Source organism: Cucurbita pepo, chromosome LG17, assembly GCF_002806865.2.
Source record: "Cucurbita pepo subsp. pepo cultivar mu-cu-16 chromosome LG17, ASM280686v2, whole genome shotgun sequence".
In the NCBI taxonomy this organism is placed as follows: Eukaryota; Viridiplantae; Streptophyta; class Magnoliopsida; order Cucurbitales; family Cucurbitaceae; genus Cucurbita; species Cucurbita pepo.
Window position 1 is genome coordinate 4,731,473 of NC_036654.1, and position 19,122 is coordinate 4,750,594.

Sequence of the window (19,122 nt, forward strand, 5' to 3'; positions counted from 1 at the left end):
GTGTTTAAAGAAATAATCAGACCCCACTATTGAGAGTTAAATGCAAGAATATGCGAATGCAATGACGAGACCTATCCTTTCAATCTATTTTCCTACGGTACTGTCCTAACGGGTAATTTGGGCGTCTACTATATACTCTACACACAGCCCATACGTGTGAGTATGAGCTCACCAATCAGTTCGCACACCGCTGGGCTACTTTCCTTGTCGGGCGAGCATACTCTAGGAGCTCCTTAGGCCGGACACCTGTTAGAACTAGTAACCATCACGACAACGCTATGCAAAACATAACGAACGTACCCTTGCCATTGGATGTACGCGCCCGTACCCTTGTGATGGAATAGGGGTATCCTCCCAAATGCATGAGCACACATAATGCATGATGTCCCTAATATTTCTGCTTTTATCATTAATGAATATAACCCCCTATCATGTTTCATGCTTAACATGTCATTTCTCATTTTTCAGTCTACGTATCATACATAATCCTAACGAGGTTACATTTCATTTATCGTGATATCATGTATTCATAACATGCTGTATACATACAATTTAGAAAACATAACATAACGCTACATACTTTTAACATGTCATTTCCATTTTTTTTTTTGTACATTTCTTTTTGCAGTAACTATTATTTCCGGGCTTAAATGATGGGTTGAGGAGAGATAATTGTAGGAAAGGATGAGAGGTCAGTGGAGAGAGAGGTGGAAAAAAATTGTTTATTTATTTATCTTTTTTTATTATTATTATTTAACTATTTTTTAATAATTATTTTTATTTGTTTATTTATTTATTTTTGGACTATTACACAGCTTTTGCTGCTTTGGTTGAGTATGGAATTGATACAAAATTTGGTGAGCTTTCATCTTTCATATAGATGTAACTCTAGAATAGTATGGCAAAACTCACATCAAAACTCCGACTTCTAAGGTTATGGCCTAGAGCTTTACTTAGACCTCTTCGAGCTTGTCTTTAACACTCGTGTCACCTCGTTCTCTCAAGCCTTGCGTATTCCTCAATTTACACTTTTAGTCGGATGGACGCCACTTGAGGGTCACCCTTGCGTATTCCTCACATAGTCGGATGGACGCCACTTAAGGGTCGCCCTTCGTTTGTCTTGCATGTGGGAGTCACACCCTATTTTCTCTTAGTAAAATTGTGATACAATGCACCCAAATAAATAAGGAACAAAATAAATTGGGGGTTAATGCTACGAAACGAGATAAATAGAGGTTAAACGAACATTTCACGCCCCACATTGGTCTTCTCCAAAACCCCCCAAAGTCACTAAAAAAAGCACCCATTTCTGTACCGATTGGGAAGAGCAAGAATGTAGGATCGTGTCTTGCTTTTCCACGAGTGCCTTAACGTTCAATAGGGTGCAACAGGCTATCTTCCACGCAGCCAACAAGGCCCACACCCAAATTACTACTACAAAACCAAAAAACAAACATTCTACCTCATAGTGTCAAAAACGTTTGTCCAATTCTGGATAGCAACCCATCTCAATAATCTAAGTGTTTACCAAGTGTATATCTCATCTTACAAAATTTCTGAACAAAATTCCTCCCAAATGTCACTTCACAACTCAATACATCTTAACTATCCTATACAATCCTTTATATAGGTGTAGAAGCATTAATGTCATACATGAATATGAATCAAGATAGAAGAAAAAAAAGGATTATAAAACCTTATGAACCAAATAAATGTCAATGGAGATGCATGAATCTATTCTTCACGACAATTTACGACAGGTATAACTAATTTCATCTCCCTTTGTCAGAAAATCGCCAAAATAGAGAACCCTTTTCGATCTCGGTCGAGTTATGCTCGACCCAAAAAGCGGGAATGGAAGATTAAGCTCGCCAAAATAGTAAATACCAACATGGGTATTGGATAGAGCCACAATTGTTGGGCTTTCATACGCAGATACAGTGGTTTGGATGAAGGTTCATACAGCTAATTGGATTGTATTTTGAAATGTAATTAAGATCCAAAGCGCCAATCTCTTCAATTGCTTCATATTCGTTGGACTAAGAATTAAATAAATTATTTCCATTTTAAAATACAACATTTAATAATTAATGATTCTACGTTACGTTTTGGGTTAGTCTAAATGATAATTATGAAGGGTCAGATTAATGTGATGAACAATCATTAATGCTTTCTATGCTCAATTAATTATCATTTTGTATTCAATTTTGATTCATATATTCTTAATTAACTTTACTGTAACAAAAAGTGGGGAAATCTTGATTTTTACCCATCCATTTTTCTCTTTTTAATTTTAATTTTATTAAATTCACAAATTTTACTTTGAAAACAATAAATGAAATTAATATCACATTTATTCAAATAAATATATCACTTTTTCAAGGAGAAAATATATTTTTAATGACCATACTCTTATTAAACTCTCAATTTAAATCATAAATGCAAGAAATTATTCAACAAAAATTAATATTATTAGTAAATTAAATTATGAATATAATTCAATCTTAACCAAATTATTTGAATTTATGAATTAAAAAAAAAAACAAAATTTTAAGGATTTTTTTTTATTTATAAAAAGTCCCAAAAGAAATCAAACATATTTACATCAATTTCTTCCAAAATTTCTGAAAATATTAAACCAAATTTCACAACATTCAAATTAAAAAAAAAAAAAAAACATAATTCCCTTTCAATCCCCAAAACCTACCGTGATCGGCGCTTACCGGCCGCCGTCGTCCTCTGTTTCTTGCCCCCCGAGTTCCGGAAAGCGCTGCAGATTCCACAAGCCGAGATTCTGGGCGACGGCGGTTCCACCGCCGTCGCCGTCGCCGCCGCTGTATCTTTACTCCGGAACCCCCGTGCTTCGGCGCGGTTTGATCGGGTCCGGTCAACCGTCTTGATTGGCGGAATATTTCTTCCGGTGTTGAGCTCTTCCGCGGCGGTGCTGGATTCTGCGTCGTTTTGGGGCGCCTTGATTAGCTCCTCTGATATGAATTTATCGTCCCAAATAAGACCGGAAGAACCCTGGCGGCGGAAGGATACAACGGATCTCTGCAGACCAGCCATGGCCGCCCCTTTCTCTCTCCTCTGTTTCTTGGTTCTTTCGCTCTCTTATCTGAAGATGAGGATATGAAGGGGTTTGAGATTAGCTTTGGTAAACTCAAGGACTTAGTCAACATATTTATTTTAAACATTTTAATACGTCAATTATTGATGCTTCCGCAATCACGAAAAAAAAAATATATATATATACCATTTTAATTAAATTTAAAGTAATTATGTTATCATTAATTTTTTTCTCGTAGAAATGGATTATCTTAACCCCTACATGAGTCTAGTTAGATCGAGTACAATATTTTGAATTGAGTAGGTGGTTTGACTCGAGTAAAGTTTATAATCTAATTAAAACCTTATTTTTTAATTAGTTAAAAATAATTTACTTTTTATTATATTACATTAAAAATTAAAATTTCATAAAATTTATATATAATTGAATTAACTAATAAAATAAATGGATTCAAAATTTGAATTTCTTTTTAGATATATATAATTTAAATATGAATTTAAAAACGAGACATTTTTAAAGTTTAAATTACATAAATATGGAGATAATGATTTAAATTCTCAATCTCGAAAAAGAAAAATAAAAAACAACTTAATGTCTTAACCTTTAAGCTAAAGAAAACAAAATGAAGATAATTATCATCTTTTTCTCGTTTCTATTAAACACAAAATAAACACATTTAATTAATTAATCAAAATTTAAATATTTAGAAGAGAGTTGCTATATATATATATATATATATATATATATATATACATATATAATATGCTACATGCAGCCCACTTAAAAAGGAATATTATAATTTGTTATAAGTTGGAGGACTTAATTGTTAGGTTAATAACATGGGCCAATCCAGTAGGTAAGCCCGACCCGGCCCGATTTGAGTTGAGGACACATCAGCACAATTTCCCGCCAGTTCGTATGTTGAATTGATATTTAGGAAAAGAAAAGCGCGAAATCCCTAATTCAGGGGTTGGTTCCGCCAGTTCCAAACCCTGCAGCGCCCGAGATTTCTTCGTTTTCTTCGCCCTCTTCCTCTCTGTTGTTGCTGCACGCCCTCATTCTCTTCCTATCTCCCTTCATTCGCTTAGTCTTCTCGTTCAAGTCTGCCCATATCAAATTTTATCTTTCCATCCATTCAACGAACTTCAAAATTGGGAAATTTTGGAATTCGATATAATTCTAGTTTCAAATTCGTTTCGACCTGGTTTCGATATCTGTATTTGCGTCGTAATAGCGAGTATGTATGGGAGAAAAGCATGTCAGTTGGTGAAAGTGCTAGCAAGCGGCGAGAAAGGACAGCTAGCACAGTTCAATGTAAGTCCACATGCTCGTTTTTTTTTATGTGTACGAACTGAGGTTGTTGGTCAGCTAGTATTGTGATTGCGTTTCTTTTTATATATTGATTTTTCCTATTTGCATCAGTAGGAGATCTTGGTAAGTTTTGACAGATTCGGAAAGAGTATAATTAATTTTTGTGTTCAAATGTTTGATGGAGTGGAAAATAAAATATTCATAGTATGGGTTTTTAATCTTGAGTTATGAATAGAAAATTAAAATTTTAGAAGTATATGAAATCCTGCAATCAAAATCTTAAACATTGAAATATTTGCACTCCTCGAGAGATGTTTAATTTTCGTTCACTTTAGCTGTTAATACCTCTACAACAGATGCAGTTTGCTTATTTTCACTAATGCCGAGTTTGTTTGAAGTGATTGTTATACTTTTGGTGCAAATTGATCAAACAGCAGAGGCAATGTTGACTCATTAACTTTTTATCATGTATGCGTGCGTGTACAATTAACTACACGATTTCTATTGAGTTTTTAAATATGCTCTGTTTTGGATATACATTGTGAATGGTGATGGCTTTTGAGCACTTTCGGTAACAAGTAAACAACTTTAAAAGAAATTATGGTTTCTTATGATAGCAGTTCTCTGTCTCACAAATCACCGTGGTCAGTGTCCTGATGTCGAGCTATAGTGAAATTTCATAGTATATCTAATACTTTGCCATTTTGCTTTCTTATTGTCTCTGTGCTTCTCCAGAGCGACCTGTTTGAACAGGTTATTTCAGAATGCCAGCAACATCATCTTGAGCTTCAATCCTTGTTGAGGTTATAATATTCTACCTTTTCATTCACATAATTCATTAATGGATATGATATTTAGTTTTAAGTAGTAGCTGATCTGTTTCTGGTTTGTCCCATAGTAGTTGAACTGTTTGGTAGCAAAATCGAAGGTAATTAAACTGCTTCTAAGAGCATGCTCATTTGGTTAATAGTGGTTCAGTTATATATGACTAAGGAGAGCAGAATTGAGAAATGGTAGATGTTCACAGAATCAGGTCAAGGCTTCATTTCTTGACAATAGCACTTGGGAACTTTATCCGATGAACTGGTGGCCTTGGTTGGGAATAGAACTATAACATATGAACTTAATTTTAACTTTTTAGTGAGTTTATAGTTTGAGAAATCTCCATCCATTTCCCTAGGAAATCCACATCCAATGGTTTCAATCTGCATACCAGGAACTATCCCTTTAGTTCACTAATCACTACATTCCTGGACTTACTGTGGTACATTTTTGACCCATTGCATTTAAGACTGTCCCTCCAAGATTGAACTGCACGTGTAGAAAGAAATCTACACATGGATGAAACAAGAGATTTGGTATATCTTTCAAGTACTAAAGTATGAAAGGAGTTTTGTTCCATCCCAATCCTAATCATTATGCCCTCATCTGGTTGATGGTGAGAAAATTCTACCTCTTGTTATGTCCCTCAAATAGTAACCAAATGCTAAAAGCTGACCAGCCATGTATTCACTGTCACTCTGGTTGTGAGTGCGCCCAAACCGATGAATTCTAAAGCCTGATATTCTCCATTCTAATTACTCCTCAATTTATGCGAGTATAGAGCGAAAGTGGCATATATATGCATTTAATTATTGGTTTAGATTCATTGGCAATCATATAATGAAACGACAGTATTTCAGGATGACTAAATATAGCTCATATGATAATCTGAAACAGGAAAATCCAGGATGAAGGATTGGATCTACAGACGACTAAGAATGAAGATCATTTTGGTGCACTCGTTCACCACCTAGCATTAGTTCGCAATAAACGCTGCCTCATGGCCTATGTGTAAGTGTAATATTGTGAGATATAACTTTGAGGAACTGGCTTCTTACCTTGTTTGCTGGATTGAGATAATTTCTAATATTTGCCAATCAAATGTCGTTGTACATGAACAAACAGGTACAATCGAGCTGAAACTATAAGAAGTTTGATATGGAAGATAGTAGGATCTATGCTTCCACCTGAAATACAAGAGAAGCTCAGCAACTCAGAGGAAGAGTATTTTAAGAAGCATTCTGCTCGTCTAAAAGAATACATGTCGAAAATGGAGTTGGATTTGACTGTGGTAATTTCAGACGCCACTCAATGACACTTTACAATAACACAATGTTTTTGTAGGATAACTTTTTAGATATACGCTTCCAACTCAAATTCCTCGGACTAAAATCTTCAAGTTTATCATTGGCAGGATATGGTGCCTCCTAAGGATCCATATATCCAAGTGAGGGTACTCGATGATATCGGTGAAGGAATAGTACTGAGTGATGATAAAACAGCAAATTTTGCACTTCATTCCATACATTTTCTTAAACGTACTGACGCTGAGCAATACATCTCACGGGTGGGAATCCCCGTAAACCTTGATCATTCTTATTATTGTTTGCTTATATGTCTTCTGAACTCGTATTCTTTGAAGAACAGGGGTTAATGGAGGAGCTTAGAGGCTGAGTGTTATATTGAAGATGGAGCTTAGTTGGAGATGTTTCTGCAAACCTGGAAAAGGGGAAGAACCAAATGAGAAAGTGGGGAAAGAAGTGGAAGTGTGAAGGTGTTACAGTCATGTTTGTCTAAGGCGTGTTGCAATGGCTGCGTGTCCGTTGCATGTCAAACTCCTTATGTTGTATCACTCTATTGCTTTCCTTTACCACTGTTATGATGTATAGCTTCTTTTTTGTATTTTTTAAGTGTAAGACGTTATGTCTACATCTGGTAGACCTGAAATGTTCCAAAATGTACTATAGAAGTAAGCAACTAGTCTCATAGTTGCTGAATCTTTCTACCCAGGTTTATATGCTATCTAAGTCGTTGCGATGACTTTCTTGCTTATAACCTATAACATTGCTTACAATTTTTTTTAATTTTACTTTCAAACTCTTTGCAGTTTTCTAAAAAATTTCTTTCTCATCTGGGGTCAAAAGTTTGAGCATACGTCGTCAAACCGTAAGTGAATGTCTTCCAGAGATGCGATTGTGAGTAAATTATTATATTTGACTATCCGACTTCTTATTCTGCCCTTACATTTCACAACACAATGGGTTTAATATCAGTCAATCTTACTTTCCATTGAATCTATACGTATATTGAGAAACTTCATCTCTCTCTCTCTCTCCCTCTCTCTCCTTTTCTCTATCTTTCACTTTCACTCCTTCCCATGTTAATAACAAAATTTTCAATATAAAAATTGTAAAATGTTTATTTAATATTATTTTTTTAAAAGTTTTTGTTATATATATATCTATTATCTTTGGTAGAAATGGATGACAGAGAAATGTATTTTGAAATTCTAAGTCATATGACCATTTTGAAAAAAAAGAATCATATAATTTTATAGCAAAATCACATACTTCTTGTGGTTGATATGAATTTAACTCATCGAATAAATCATCTTGTACTAAGTTAGAAGAACGAATCATCTGTCTTTTGAAACGTCTTTTGAAATGATAAATGGTGCTTAAAAATAACACTAGATACCATTTTATGTCCCTCCTCAATTCTAACAAGTAGTAGGCTAATGTCTAAAGATAGAATCACAGTCTATTACCATTGGTAACTATAACTATTATCAATCATTTCAATGGTCGGCTAAAATCATTTATGAACGAAACAATTTTCATTTAGACATAAGACTTCAAATCTTCATACTTCTACTTCTATTTCCATCTCTGTCAGTTTGAGAGATGCAATACCATATATCTATATTCCAAAGTTGTGAATGAAGAGAAAAAAAAAAAAAAAATCATATTCTTGTTAAGAACAATATCTATTTTCCTATATTCATTTAAATGTCAAAATGCACTTAGGGGGTTCTAGAAGAACCTTAATGTTCTCAGCCACTTGTGAGAATTGGAACACGCCCCAGTAGTATTTGGTCAAATCTTTGTACTGCAAGTCATGCAGAATACTCAATTCTCAAGCCAGTCAGCGTAAATGCCAATCAACTTCTTATGCTCCTTTGATTTAAAGAGTTGCTTCATTCTTGATGATCCTTTATTCTTACAGTCGGTTCCAATTCCTCTGCTGCACCTTAATCCAGCTGCGGCAGCAGCTTTAGTTGTTGCAGAGGCTCCACCTACTCTGCCACGTTCCGATGCACTGCACGACTCGAGCTTCTGTAATTCTATTTTCCCCCCAAAACAAAGAATACAAGGGCAATATCAATGCATGTAGTTTGGCAATAACCAGGTTTTGATTTCATGAACACGTCAATCACCATTTATAAATGAGTATACCCACATGGTTGACATTGCATCTTACAGTGTTAGAATGTTCATTTATATGTATGGTTAAGTAATCAACGTTTAATGTTTCCATGTTCTGAGGAACAATATCTAACCTATGCTTAGAAAGGTCTCAAAGTCTATATAGCCCACCATTTTCATTATGCAAATAGAACCCCTTCCCCCTACAAAAGTTAATCACCCAACAAAAAGGCTAAGGTTTAAGGCATATATTCTTTACCAAGCGGTCAAACATTCGAATCTCTCACCTCGTTATTAAAACTCAAAAGGAAAGAGGATTCATTTGAATCAAGCCAGGTTATTTATCCCAAAAAGTTCAAGGAAGTAATTTATGAAATAACTTGCATGGATAAGAAAATGGCAAAAGAAAATAGATAAATCACTTGAAAACATATGACATGGTACTGGAAACGAAAGAGTACAAGATTAGTAGACTAAAAGGCTGTAAATACCTGCTTCTCCATGAGCGAAGCGACAAACCTCCCCATATGAGCAGTGACCAGTTGTCTGCCAGAGGTAACAGAGCCTTGTTTTGCAATTTACAGGCATTGGAATCTCACTGCGGGCAACAATTTTCGTTTGTACTTTTGATCTGACTTCTTCAAATTGATCAAACATACTTTTTCCATCCATAACATGACCAGAAGCTACTGCTCTAACCTCATGGTTCTGGGTGGAGAAGCCAAAATCCTTAGTGTTCTCAGGAATTTTATGAAGGAAACGACACTGATCACCATATGCACATTTCCCCCTACGTTGGAATTGTCTGCAAACTTTCATTTCAGTCGACATTCCAGTCCGATTGTTAAGAATCGGACACTCAGGTAATCGATTTTCATGGAAATCAATTCCTCGCCAAGAAGGTAACCATCCACGAGTATGATCATTAGAAGCAAGTGCATATCTCCACTCCAACTCATTGTCATGTAATCCAATGTTCACATTGTTCCATTGTGGAATCTCAAAATTTGAAGGCATTACCCTACTCGGTACAACTTCCGACATCGTAGGCCGATAAAATGATGGGAATCGACCAACAGTATATCGAGGAGGCAATGGCGGCCAAACGCCACGAGCCTCATGGTCTGGAGGAGTAACTTGGTGAAAAGGATAAGGATCACTCATTTCAAGGGCCAAACCATCCAATTTCAAGTTTCAAATTCTTTGAACTGATAAAAACAGTAGGTTCTAAGCAACATTTCTTTTCCAAAAGTAACAATAGACAAATCGCTTAAATCTCTGTACATTGTCAATATCTTCAAATCGCAAGCGAATAAAAAATTGACACATGCAGCTAAAGTTGAGGAGTCCAAATTTGGCGCAAAAGAATGGAAAACTCAGAGAGATACCTGATGAAGAACTGTCCAAAACTTCCAGAAGAGACACCAAGCCCTAAGTCCACAAGTTTTGAAGAAATCGATGAAATTTGAAATGGCAATTGATACATCCAATTAATTGACAGGTATAAGAGACATTTGTACAATATTTACAGAGTTAAACCCTAGGCGTTGATCGGAAACCACAGCGGAGAAGATGAAAGGCCTCCGCCGTGAGATTCAACGACGAATTCCCATCATAATCGGAAGTAGCCGCTTCGATTTTGAGTATGTCGCTTCGCCTTCCGACTCGTTTCACGGTCTAATGTTTGAACTGTTTGGAGTCTCTTCTTATATAAGACCTCCATTCTTTCCTTAATTTTCTTCTGTAATTTAAAAGTTTTTTTTTTTAATAAAAAATAAAAAATAAGTAAATTTAAAATTTTCAACCATAATTAAAAGTTTCCGATTATACTTTTAAAACTTTAAAAGTAGAGTCTATAAAATATATTTATTATTAGTTGCGATAAAAAAAAATCATTAGTATTTTATTTTAAAAACACCCTCAAATTTTTAATAATGTTTTAAAAATACCCTTAAACGTTAAAATTTTTTATTAGTATCCTTCAATTATTTTAAAAAGTTCAAAAGTGCACTTATCGTCGGTTTAAAAAAAATAGAAATGAAATTTTAAAAATAATATTAAAATATATAGAAGAAAACTGTCTGACACCTCATATATTATATCCCAACATTTTAATGTTATTTCCCTAAGTTTATGCGTATTTTTTAATTGTATCACTAAAAGTATAAGTAATTATTATTTTTTATTTTTATAGTTAAATGTATTTTTTAAGTTTTAATTTTTTTTTAAATGTATAGAGTTTAGGTCGTATCTAATTATACTTTTTTTTTTTTGTTTCATTATCTACTTAATTATTTTTTAATAAAAGTAAAAGTGGTAAATAAAAATTACTTTTTAAAAGCACTTCTTAGTAGTAATATAAATAATTATCAAATCAAACAAGTTGAATGCTCATGAAATTCACTTTATAAATTATGATATTATCTTATTTATCAATTTAACTGCCATGAAAGTCAAATAAAATTTTATTGGTTGAGAAAAAAAACTTTTTATTCTCAAAATGAGCTTAATTCGTCGGCATAAAATTGACTAAGAAAAGCCAAAATGCAACTCAATATCACTATAACTCGAGAGATTACAATCAAAATCAAATGAAAAATGATACGAACCAAATTATGTATTATTATATTCGAAGAAAAATATAGATAATTTTGATGAAAATTCGATATTTCAGAAGAATGGATCTCTGGGAGCATTGCATCGAAAACACTCCATTCTACTTGCAAAGTTATGTACGTTGCACCCGGACCTGTAATGACCCATCAACACAATTAATTAATTATTATTTCGTGGTTAAAAATGTGTGTTGGATAGTAGATTTAGAAATTATTATAAATCATAATATGTTATACATTTTAAATAGATTGAAAAAAATATTAACTATTGTTAAAAAAAGAAAAAAAAAAGGGTAAAAAAGAAATGACCTGGAACAAATCCAGTCACCAGACTTCCAAGAAGACCCACCACGTGAGCCATTGCTTCCAAAACCAAAGGTCCTCGATCCACGTGGCGCCACATCAAAATCAAACCCACCTCCGGCAGCCGTCGCTGCTGACTCATCCTTAAACGCGCCGCATACGAAGCAGCTCGACCGGTTCGCAAAGTTGTGGGTTCCACAGTTGGCAACGCCGCAGTACCAGTCTCCAGGACGGACGTCGGAGCCCGGGGAGGCAACTCCACCGTACGAGGAGGAGGAGGAGGAGGAAATGCTTCTTCCTCTACTACCGCCGCCGCCGCCGCCAAAGAGCCCAAGGTCAGCCAGGAATCTGGATTCGCCACAGCGTTGACAGCACTCCCGCCGTTGGAAGTTGAGATGCTGGCATGATCTGCAGTTCCAATCCCCCGGCCTGTTCATTTCTCCGGCAACCTTCAAATTCCCACCATTTATACCAAATCATTCAANAAAAAAAAAAAAAAAAAAAAAAAAAAAAAAAAAAAAAAAAAAAAAAAAAAAAAAAGAGGAACAGAACGAATTAAGCAGGGATTCTTACGGCGGTGCTAAGTGAAGCAGAGGGAGGCGTGTGATGGAAGAAGGAAATGGAGGGGGTGGTTTATATAGCCCAAAAATAAATGAAGAAATATAATAAAAACAATAATTTGGTAAAGAAATTAAAGCAAATAATAATAATAATAATTCAAACTGTGGATTTCAAAAGAATATTTCACCAAATTGCTTTATTGATTTACGGCCTTGCTTGCTTGCTTGCATGCATGCAATGGAAATCCCTTTTGAAATGATTCTATTTAGTTTCCTTTGTGGAAATCACCAAACTTTAATGCTCAATTCATTGACCACATCATTCAAACCTCTTTTTTACTCCATCAATTTTATAATTTATCTAACAAAAATATTTCTTCAAACTATAAAATATTAAAAAATAACGTTTAAAACGTTCAAAAATACTGAACCTATTAATACCACACTCTTTAACTTTTACAAAAAAAAATTAAAAATGTCTGGAGATGAACTATGAGATGTAGATAGATGGTTTTTGTCCATAATTTATTTTATAGGCATTTTTTAAACATGATACTTGTTGGATGAAAGTCCCACGTCCTCCGCTAATTTATGGAATGATCATCAGGTTTATAAGATTAAATAGCTTAATTAAAGTATGAAAAAGCATATAGGAAGAGATAACGAAACTCCAAAGCTAAGCTGAAGGGGACATCCTCCCGACATTGGAATGTCCCACCCCAAAAGGGAAAGAGAATAATGTGGTAACCTATTCGCAATACAAATATTCTCCCACCTTTTTTTTTTTTTAATTTTAATTTTATTTTACAAAATTATTATTAATTAAAAACCCAAAGGAAAATAATAATAATAATAATAATAATCTGAAAAGCATTTCATTTTGACCATGCTTCTTCATAACCCATTTGCAGCAAAGTTTAAGGTCCCATCCATCAACTTTCTCTTTTAGCAAAATAATTTTTAATTTTTTAATTAAATTTTTTTTTTTGGGTTCTAAAAGTTGTCATTACTTTATGAGTTGGAAGTATAGCTTTAATTAATTTTGGTGTTAGTAGTAATTACTTGTATTAGTTGTAATTAAATGAGATTAATCTTTTTACAAAAAGTAATTAAAGATGGGGTTTATATTTTTGGAAAGAAAAGAGGGAAGCATTATAATGGTGAGTTTGAATAAAGATGAGAGGATGGAGGAGAAGAGATGATGATGATGATGATGATACTTATATATTTTTGTGTGTTGGAATGAATGAGCTAAGTGTAGTCTTTGAAGGCTTCATTTTGACCATCTTTTTTGCTTCTCTCCCTATCAACTTTCTTTTTCTTTCCGTCTCTTTGCTTCCCACCCACTCTCTCTTTCCCTATTCCTAATGTCATTCTTTCCGTTGATCGATCTTGAGCTTATGATGGAAAAAAATACTTAAAATTTTACGTAAATTGCTCGATCACAAGAGCCCTAAAGTTAAATGGGTTTGGATTAGAACGACCTCTTAGAACAAAATGTATACGCCTTTGAAAAATATCCAATAGGAACTAGTTCACCTCTACGACTATCGAAAAAGGCTTTCTTTAAAGGGGTAGAATTTAAATATTGACATGAATTCCACTTTAGAAAAGTCTTATCTTTATGTTCTAGGGCGCTCATCCATTAATTGAGCAAATCCTCTTCCAAGAGTTCAGATAATTTGAGTATCAAAAGTAGTAGGGTTAAAGGTAGTATTCCTTGTAGAAATTGAGTGAATGAAAATTTGTTTATTTTCTCTCCGGATGATGAATTTTATTGCCCCGTAGAACCTGTGTGACTGTACGCATGGCCGACTGACTTAGGATGAAACATCTTCAGTAGTCATTGTACATGTCATTATAAAACCAATCCGACTGTATGCATGGCCGACAATGACTTAGGATGAAACATCTCCGGTAGTCACACACACCATTACACGGTCATTGTAATAGAAAATTACCAACTCATAACCGGAGATCCACAAGGATAGCTTTACCATAGCCCTAATTTCTTTCTCTCTATCCAAAGCCCTCCACTAACTTGTGTTTTCTCTCTACCTACGCCTTTACTATCTCATACTCTTAAAGACAGCAACTACAATCTGTGTGCGTGAAAGAGAAAGAAAATAGAAAGAAAAAGATCCACAAGTGTGAGAGAAAGGCCAAAGTCTTAAAGGATTTTCCTTTAGCATTGGTAATCGTTTCCATGCATGCATCCATCAGCCCCACCATACTCATTATTATGCCACACGTTACGTTTTAGCTTAAAATCTACGTTTTTTCGATCACTTACTTTTACGTATTCTCTAAAATGATCTAGTCCAATAGAAAAATCCTAATTCATTGGCCTTTCAATACAATCAAATAGAAAGCATCAAGGGAAAGCCATGTTAGACGAACACGACTCTCCACAGGGTAGCTCACTTAGACCACAGGGCCTAGGGGTGGTGGAGAGCTAACACCATGTACCCCCTATAGTACATTTTGAGCCATTTTCATTCTACCAGGAGTAGACATGATTTTCGTGAGGTGTCATACGGTGTCGTGCATTGTCCGTCCAATGTCCGATCGACACCAAACTTGGCGAGCATTCATATTTCATATGGACGGACTTAACTCCCGAACCGCATGACCAAATTCCTTCCGGAACCTCGACTTTTGAGGTTAAGGCCCGGGGCCCTACCCGGCCCTTCAACAAGCCTATCTTGTCCTTCATGTCTATGCTGATGTCTCTGTTATGCTTGTGTCTCAACATGTCTTCAATACCCACTTTGCGTGGTGGTGTGTTGGATGATGCATCGTCCTCCTCGATCGCATCATGGCATTCTTCTACGTTGGCCCGCATATGGCCGGATGGGCGTCTCTTGAGGGACGCCCCTTTGCTTGTCATGGCGTGAGGGTCACAACCTACTCTCTTCATAGTAAGGTTGTGACATTCTCCCCCACTTAACTTAGTCATCGTCCTCGATGACTTACTCGGGTCACAATCATATTGCAGATTGTGACATTCTCCCCTACTTAATCTAGTCATCGTCCTCGATGACTTTCTCGGGCGCGTTCGCCCCACCTATTACAAAATTCTCCCCCACTCAATCTCGGCATCGTCCCGATGACGATCCGACTCTTTGTCTGTTGGCGACTTGACTCGCTGGATTTGGTTGTGCTTCAGAAAAATCTTCTATCGTTGAGCACCTGACGATCTTTTGTCATAATGCTCTCCCTGCTGACGTCTTATGCCAACTTGGGACAAGTTCGAGTGGATGCTTCTGACTTCTCTTTCGTCAGGTGGCACCACGTTCTGACTCTTGACTTGGTCAGTTGTTGGGTGAACTTGTCCTCACTTAGGCTTGTTCCTTTATCTACGGCTATCCCCATTCGGACCTATTTCTGTTGTTCGCCCATCTTAGACTCGGCCACCGAGACTCGCACTGTAGACGTGACTCTTCTGCGTTTGCCATAGTTGTGGGTGAGGCTGACTCTCTTTGCAGACACTCACCAGACAAGTATGGACTTCGGAGGCACTCTTGCCCTATTTTGGCCAACCTGGCCCCAGTGTGTGTATCCTCTTCGGATCACATAAACTAGTGCACCCCTCGAGGTGGGGCTCGCAAGCCCAGCCGCGACACTCTTTGATCGCGACCACTTCTCCTGTGAACTAGTGCACCCCTCAGGGTGGGGCTCGCAAGCCCAACCGCAACACTCTTTGGTCGCGACCACTTCTCCTGTGAATTGATTCACCCCCTTGGGGTGGGGCTCGCAAGCCCGGACGCAACGCTCTTTGGTTGCGACCACTTCTCCTATTGAGCAAAGTCAACTCTTTGACAGTCTCTTCAGTTGTTGGCGCTAACTTTCGGCCAACTCTTTGTATTTTGTCACATTGTGTGACTACTCTTGTGCATGAACTTCCAGCTTGTTGCTCACTTCTCGAGCGGATACTGGTCTTGACATCTGTTGGTGGAGTCATCCACCCTAGGCACAAGGTGGTGACTCAAGGAATACACGTGTGCTCGTATGTCCGAGCACCTTTACGGGGTGAGAGACTTATTGATGTTGCTCTCCCCCGCTCGAACTCGGCTGCCTCTTTGCAGCAAGGTCGTCCCCCCATAAGGACTTACGTTGTATACGGCTTTTGCACTCGGCCGAAGCTTGTCTTTCTTGACTCTCGGCTCCTCTGCTTGCAACCACTGACACTATTCCTCTAATGTGAATGGTTCTTTGGACGGCACCATCATGGTGCTTTCTGTTTCAGCTACCTCGTCTTACTTCGGAACTGCAAGCTCTTGTCAGGTGAGCTTGGTTTTTGCTTGACGGGTAGATCTACCCATATTGGGGTGTCGACACACGACACTAATGAATTTCGGGTAGTCTTGGCTTCAACCCCCAACTGATTATAATCCCGACAACTGTCCTGCCCACTTCGCGGCACTCTTGACACACTTGCAAGGTCTTCGATCAACTCTTGGGTTCATTTCTCTTGACTGTCTTGCCCGACTAGACGCACAAAGTGTGGCTCTGATACCAAGTTAGACGAACACGACTCTCCACAATGGTATGATATTGTCCACTTTGAGCATAAGCTCTCATGGCTTTGCTTTGGGCTTCCCCAAAAGGCCTCATACCAATGGAGTTAGTATTCCTCACTTATAAACCCATGATCATTCCCTAAATTAGCCGATGTGGGACTTCCATCATCCAACAAGTCGATCTACTGCTATCTTTTTCTGTCTCTCAGTCACCATTTTAAAATGGTATGGAATGTGATGCAACTTTTAAGATCAATCTCGTGATGATTTGAGTTACTTTGCACATGACTTTGTCTAAAGTAAGTCTAATTTTGATATCAAATATTTTATATCATACAAAAAAAGTGTTGCATGTATCTATTTCAAGACGATAATTATTACCCTTCTCGAGCTTTAATTCTTTAACTTGGTAAAGATTTTAAACCGTGGTAAAGATTTTAAACCGTAAATAAATTTAACGGGTTGAATTAAAAAAAATAATTAATTATTCAAAAAGGAAGGGGATCCACATCACACTCTTCCCTTTAATTATTATTGTACAGAAACCAAATTAAAAATACCAAAAAATAAAAAAAATAAAAAAAATAAAAAAAAAATAAATTTGATTTCTTAGATGGTAGGGGATGGAGTGTTGGTAGGGTTGTTGGTGTTGGCGGCGGCGTTAGAACTGCTATCAGTGTTCATCCCAAGAGTGTTCTTCACTGCCTCAGCTGCTCCTTGAGCCATGTTCTTCACTTGCTCTCCAGTCTAAACCATATGAAAATAAATAAATAAGCAATTTTGTAAGGACCCATTTGCAAATTTTTTAAAATATAGTTTTTTCCAATAACAAATTTGCCTGTTGAAGGAAATTTGCAGCTTGGTCCTTGAGGTCAGAGGCAGTTTGGGCAGCTGAGGATTGATCAAGGGTAGTAGATGCGCTGTCTTTTGCTTCTTGAGCTGCATTAGCTGCTTGGTTCACGACCTCATCCTTCTTCACCTGACACAATAATTGAAATATATAATATGTTCTAAACGGGTAGGTTTGATAACGATTTGGTCGGAATAAGCTACCTGAGCTTGGCCGACGACCTCACCGACGTTGTGGCTAATGTCTTGTTGGCTTGCCATTGTGAGTTTTTGTTAAGAGATTGGGAGAAGAAATTATGTTGTGAAGGAGAAGAGGAGAAGAGGAGAAGAGGAGAATTTGAATGTGATGGTGAAGAGGTCATGAGATTCTCCCATTATATAGAGCTTGAAAATGTTGGTGTTGGTTGGTGATTAGCCTATTTTTGTGCGTTGATTTGCATTTGGGTGTTTGTTTGTGAATTCCTTGTGCGAGGGGTTAGGAGTTGGAATAATGTGTCAAATTATTGGCTAAGTCAACACACGAGAGAAGTTTATTTACTTAGATTATTCAAAGAAGTTGATATAAATATGATTGGTTGTTTTATACCATATATATATATATATATATATATATATATACACTAAAAGAAACTAATAAAATATTATTTTTGTCATAGATTAAAACATTTAGAAAGTGACAAATGTATATGATGTATATGATGTATATGTCATGGTGAATAATTTTCTATTAGGTTTGTTTTAATAGAAATGTATAGATTTGAATAGTCATTTAGTCGATTCATAATAATCTCGGTAAAATTGGGAGTAAAAGATCATTTTTCGAGCAATGAGATTTTTTTTGAATTTTTACTTGAGATTGAGAATTGGAATTTGATCTCCAAGACTCTTGAGACCCCTTTGAAAACGAAGACGAAGGCCTCTATTAGTCTTGCCACTCCGTCACACAACTAGGAATTTCAAAATAACTCTTTTTTTAGGGTTAACCCCGGATAGGTATAGGGTTTGATTTCGGGATCTCCATCTTTTTTGTTCTAGGGTTAGAGTCGTCTTTTTTTTAATATATTTTTTTTCCTTAGATTTTCAAAAATGCCTTTAAATAAAAAGGGGATGTAGCTCAAATGATAGAGTGTTCGCTTTGCATGAAAGAGATACCGGGTTTGATACCTTGTATTCTCCATTTTTCTTTTCTAGGGTTAGCATTTTGCATGTGGGAGGTATAGGATTTGATCTTGGATCTATATCTTTTATGTTCTAGGGTTAGAGCCATCTTTTATATATATATATATATATATTTCACTAAGATTTTCAAAATGACCTTATACAAAAAGGGGATGTAGCTCAAATGGTAGAGTGCTCGCTTTGCATGCGAGAGGTACAGGGTTCGATACCCTGCATCTCCATCTTTCTTTTCTAGGGTTAGGATGCATCTTTCTTTTCTAGGGTTAGATCTTTCTTTTCTAGGGTTAGGATGCATCTTTCTTTTCTAGGGTTAGCGTTAGGCATGGTGAGAGGTATAGGATTTGATCTTGGGATCTCCATCTTTTTTGTTCTAGGGTTAGAGCCATCTTTTTATATATATATATATATATATATATATATATATATATATATATATATATATATATATATATATATATATATATATAT

General features: G+C 36.2%; 5 protein-coding genes and 1 non-coding gene across 7 annotated transcripts; 2 read left to right on the forward strand and 4 right to left on the reverse strand.

Moving 5' to 3' along the window:
* Positions 1-2,703: 2,703 nt before the first annotated feature.
* LOC111778777 (MAPK kinase substrate protein At1g80180-like) lies at positions 2,704-3,066 on the reverse strand. Its single transcript, XM_023658751.1, has one exon. The coding sequence runs from the start codon at positions 3,064-3,066 to the stop codon at positions 2,704-2,706; it is 363 nt and encodes a 120-aa protein (XP_023514519.1).
* A 959-nt stretch (positions 3,067-4,025) lies between these two features.
* LOC111778880 (probable DNA replication complex GINS protein PSF1) lies at positions 4,026-7,205 on the forward strand. Its single transcript, XM_023658880.1, has 6 exons — positions 4,026-4,381; positions 5,114-5,181; positions 6,098-6,211; positions 6,326-6,491; positions 6,615-6,767; positions 6,848-7,205. Exons 1-6 carry the CDS (start codon positions 4,307-4,309, stop codon positions 6,872-6,874), a joined length of 603 nt encoding a protein of 200 aa, XP_023514648.1. The 5' UTR covers positions 4,026-4,306; the 3' UTR covers positions 6,875-7,205.
* An 812-nt stretch (positions 7,206-8,017) lies between these two features.
* Positions 8,018-10,290, reverse strand: LOC111778302 (zinc finger CCCH domain-containing protein 39-like). Its single transcript, XM_023658038.1, has 2 exons — positions 9,117-10,290; positions 8,018-8,543 (listed from the first exon to the last, which is right to left on the reverse strand). Exons 1-2 carry the CDS (start codon positions 9,787-9,789, stop codon positions 8,329-8,331), a joined length of 888 nt encoding a protein of 295 aa, XP_023513806.1. The 5' UTR covers positions 9,790-10,290; the 3' UTR covers positions 8,018-8,328.
* A 786-nt stretch (positions 10,291-11,076) lies between these two features.
* LOC111778998 (uncharacterized RNA-binding protein C17H9.04c-like) lies at positions 11,077-12,216 on the reverse strand. 2 transcript variants are annotated; one of them, XM_023659024.1, is made up of 3 exons: positions 12,117-12,216; positions 11,590-11,992; positions 11,077-11,374 (listed from the first exon to the last, which is right to left on the reverse strand). In XM_023659024.1, exons 2-3 carry the CDS (start codon positions 11,978-11,980, stop codon positions 11,121-11,123), a joined length of 645 nt encoding a protein of 214 aa, XP_023514792.1. In that variant the 5' UTR covers positions 11,981-11,992; positions 12,117-12,216; the 3' UTR covers positions 11,077-11,120. The 2 variants fall into 2 exon arrangements, with proteins under 2 accessions (XP_023514792.1, XP_023514793.1); XM_023659025.1 differs by having other exon boundaries at positions 11,142-11,374; positions 11,550-11,992; positions 12,117-12,215.
* Positions 12,217-17,095: 4,879 nt separating this feature from the next.
* On the reverse strand, positions 17,096-17,790 carry LOC111779319 (late embryogenesis abundant protein 1-like). Its single transcript, XM_023659449.1, has 3 exons — positions 17,680-17,790; positions 17,465-17,605; positions 17,096-17,373 (listed from the first exon to the last, which is right to left on the reverse strand). Exons 1-3 carry the CDS (start codon positions 17,734-17,736, stop codon positions 17,236-17,238), a joined length of 336 nt encoding a protein of 111 aa, XP_023515217.1. The 5' UTR covers positions 17,737-17,790; the 3' UTR covers positions 17,096-17,235.
* Positions 17,791-18,802: 1,012 nt separating this feature from the next.
* TRNAA-UGC lies at positions 18,803-18,875 on the forward strand. Its single transcript has one exon. It is a non-coding gene; the product is annotated as a tRNA-Ala (tRNA).
* Positions 18,876-19,122: the final 247 nt, after the last annotated feature.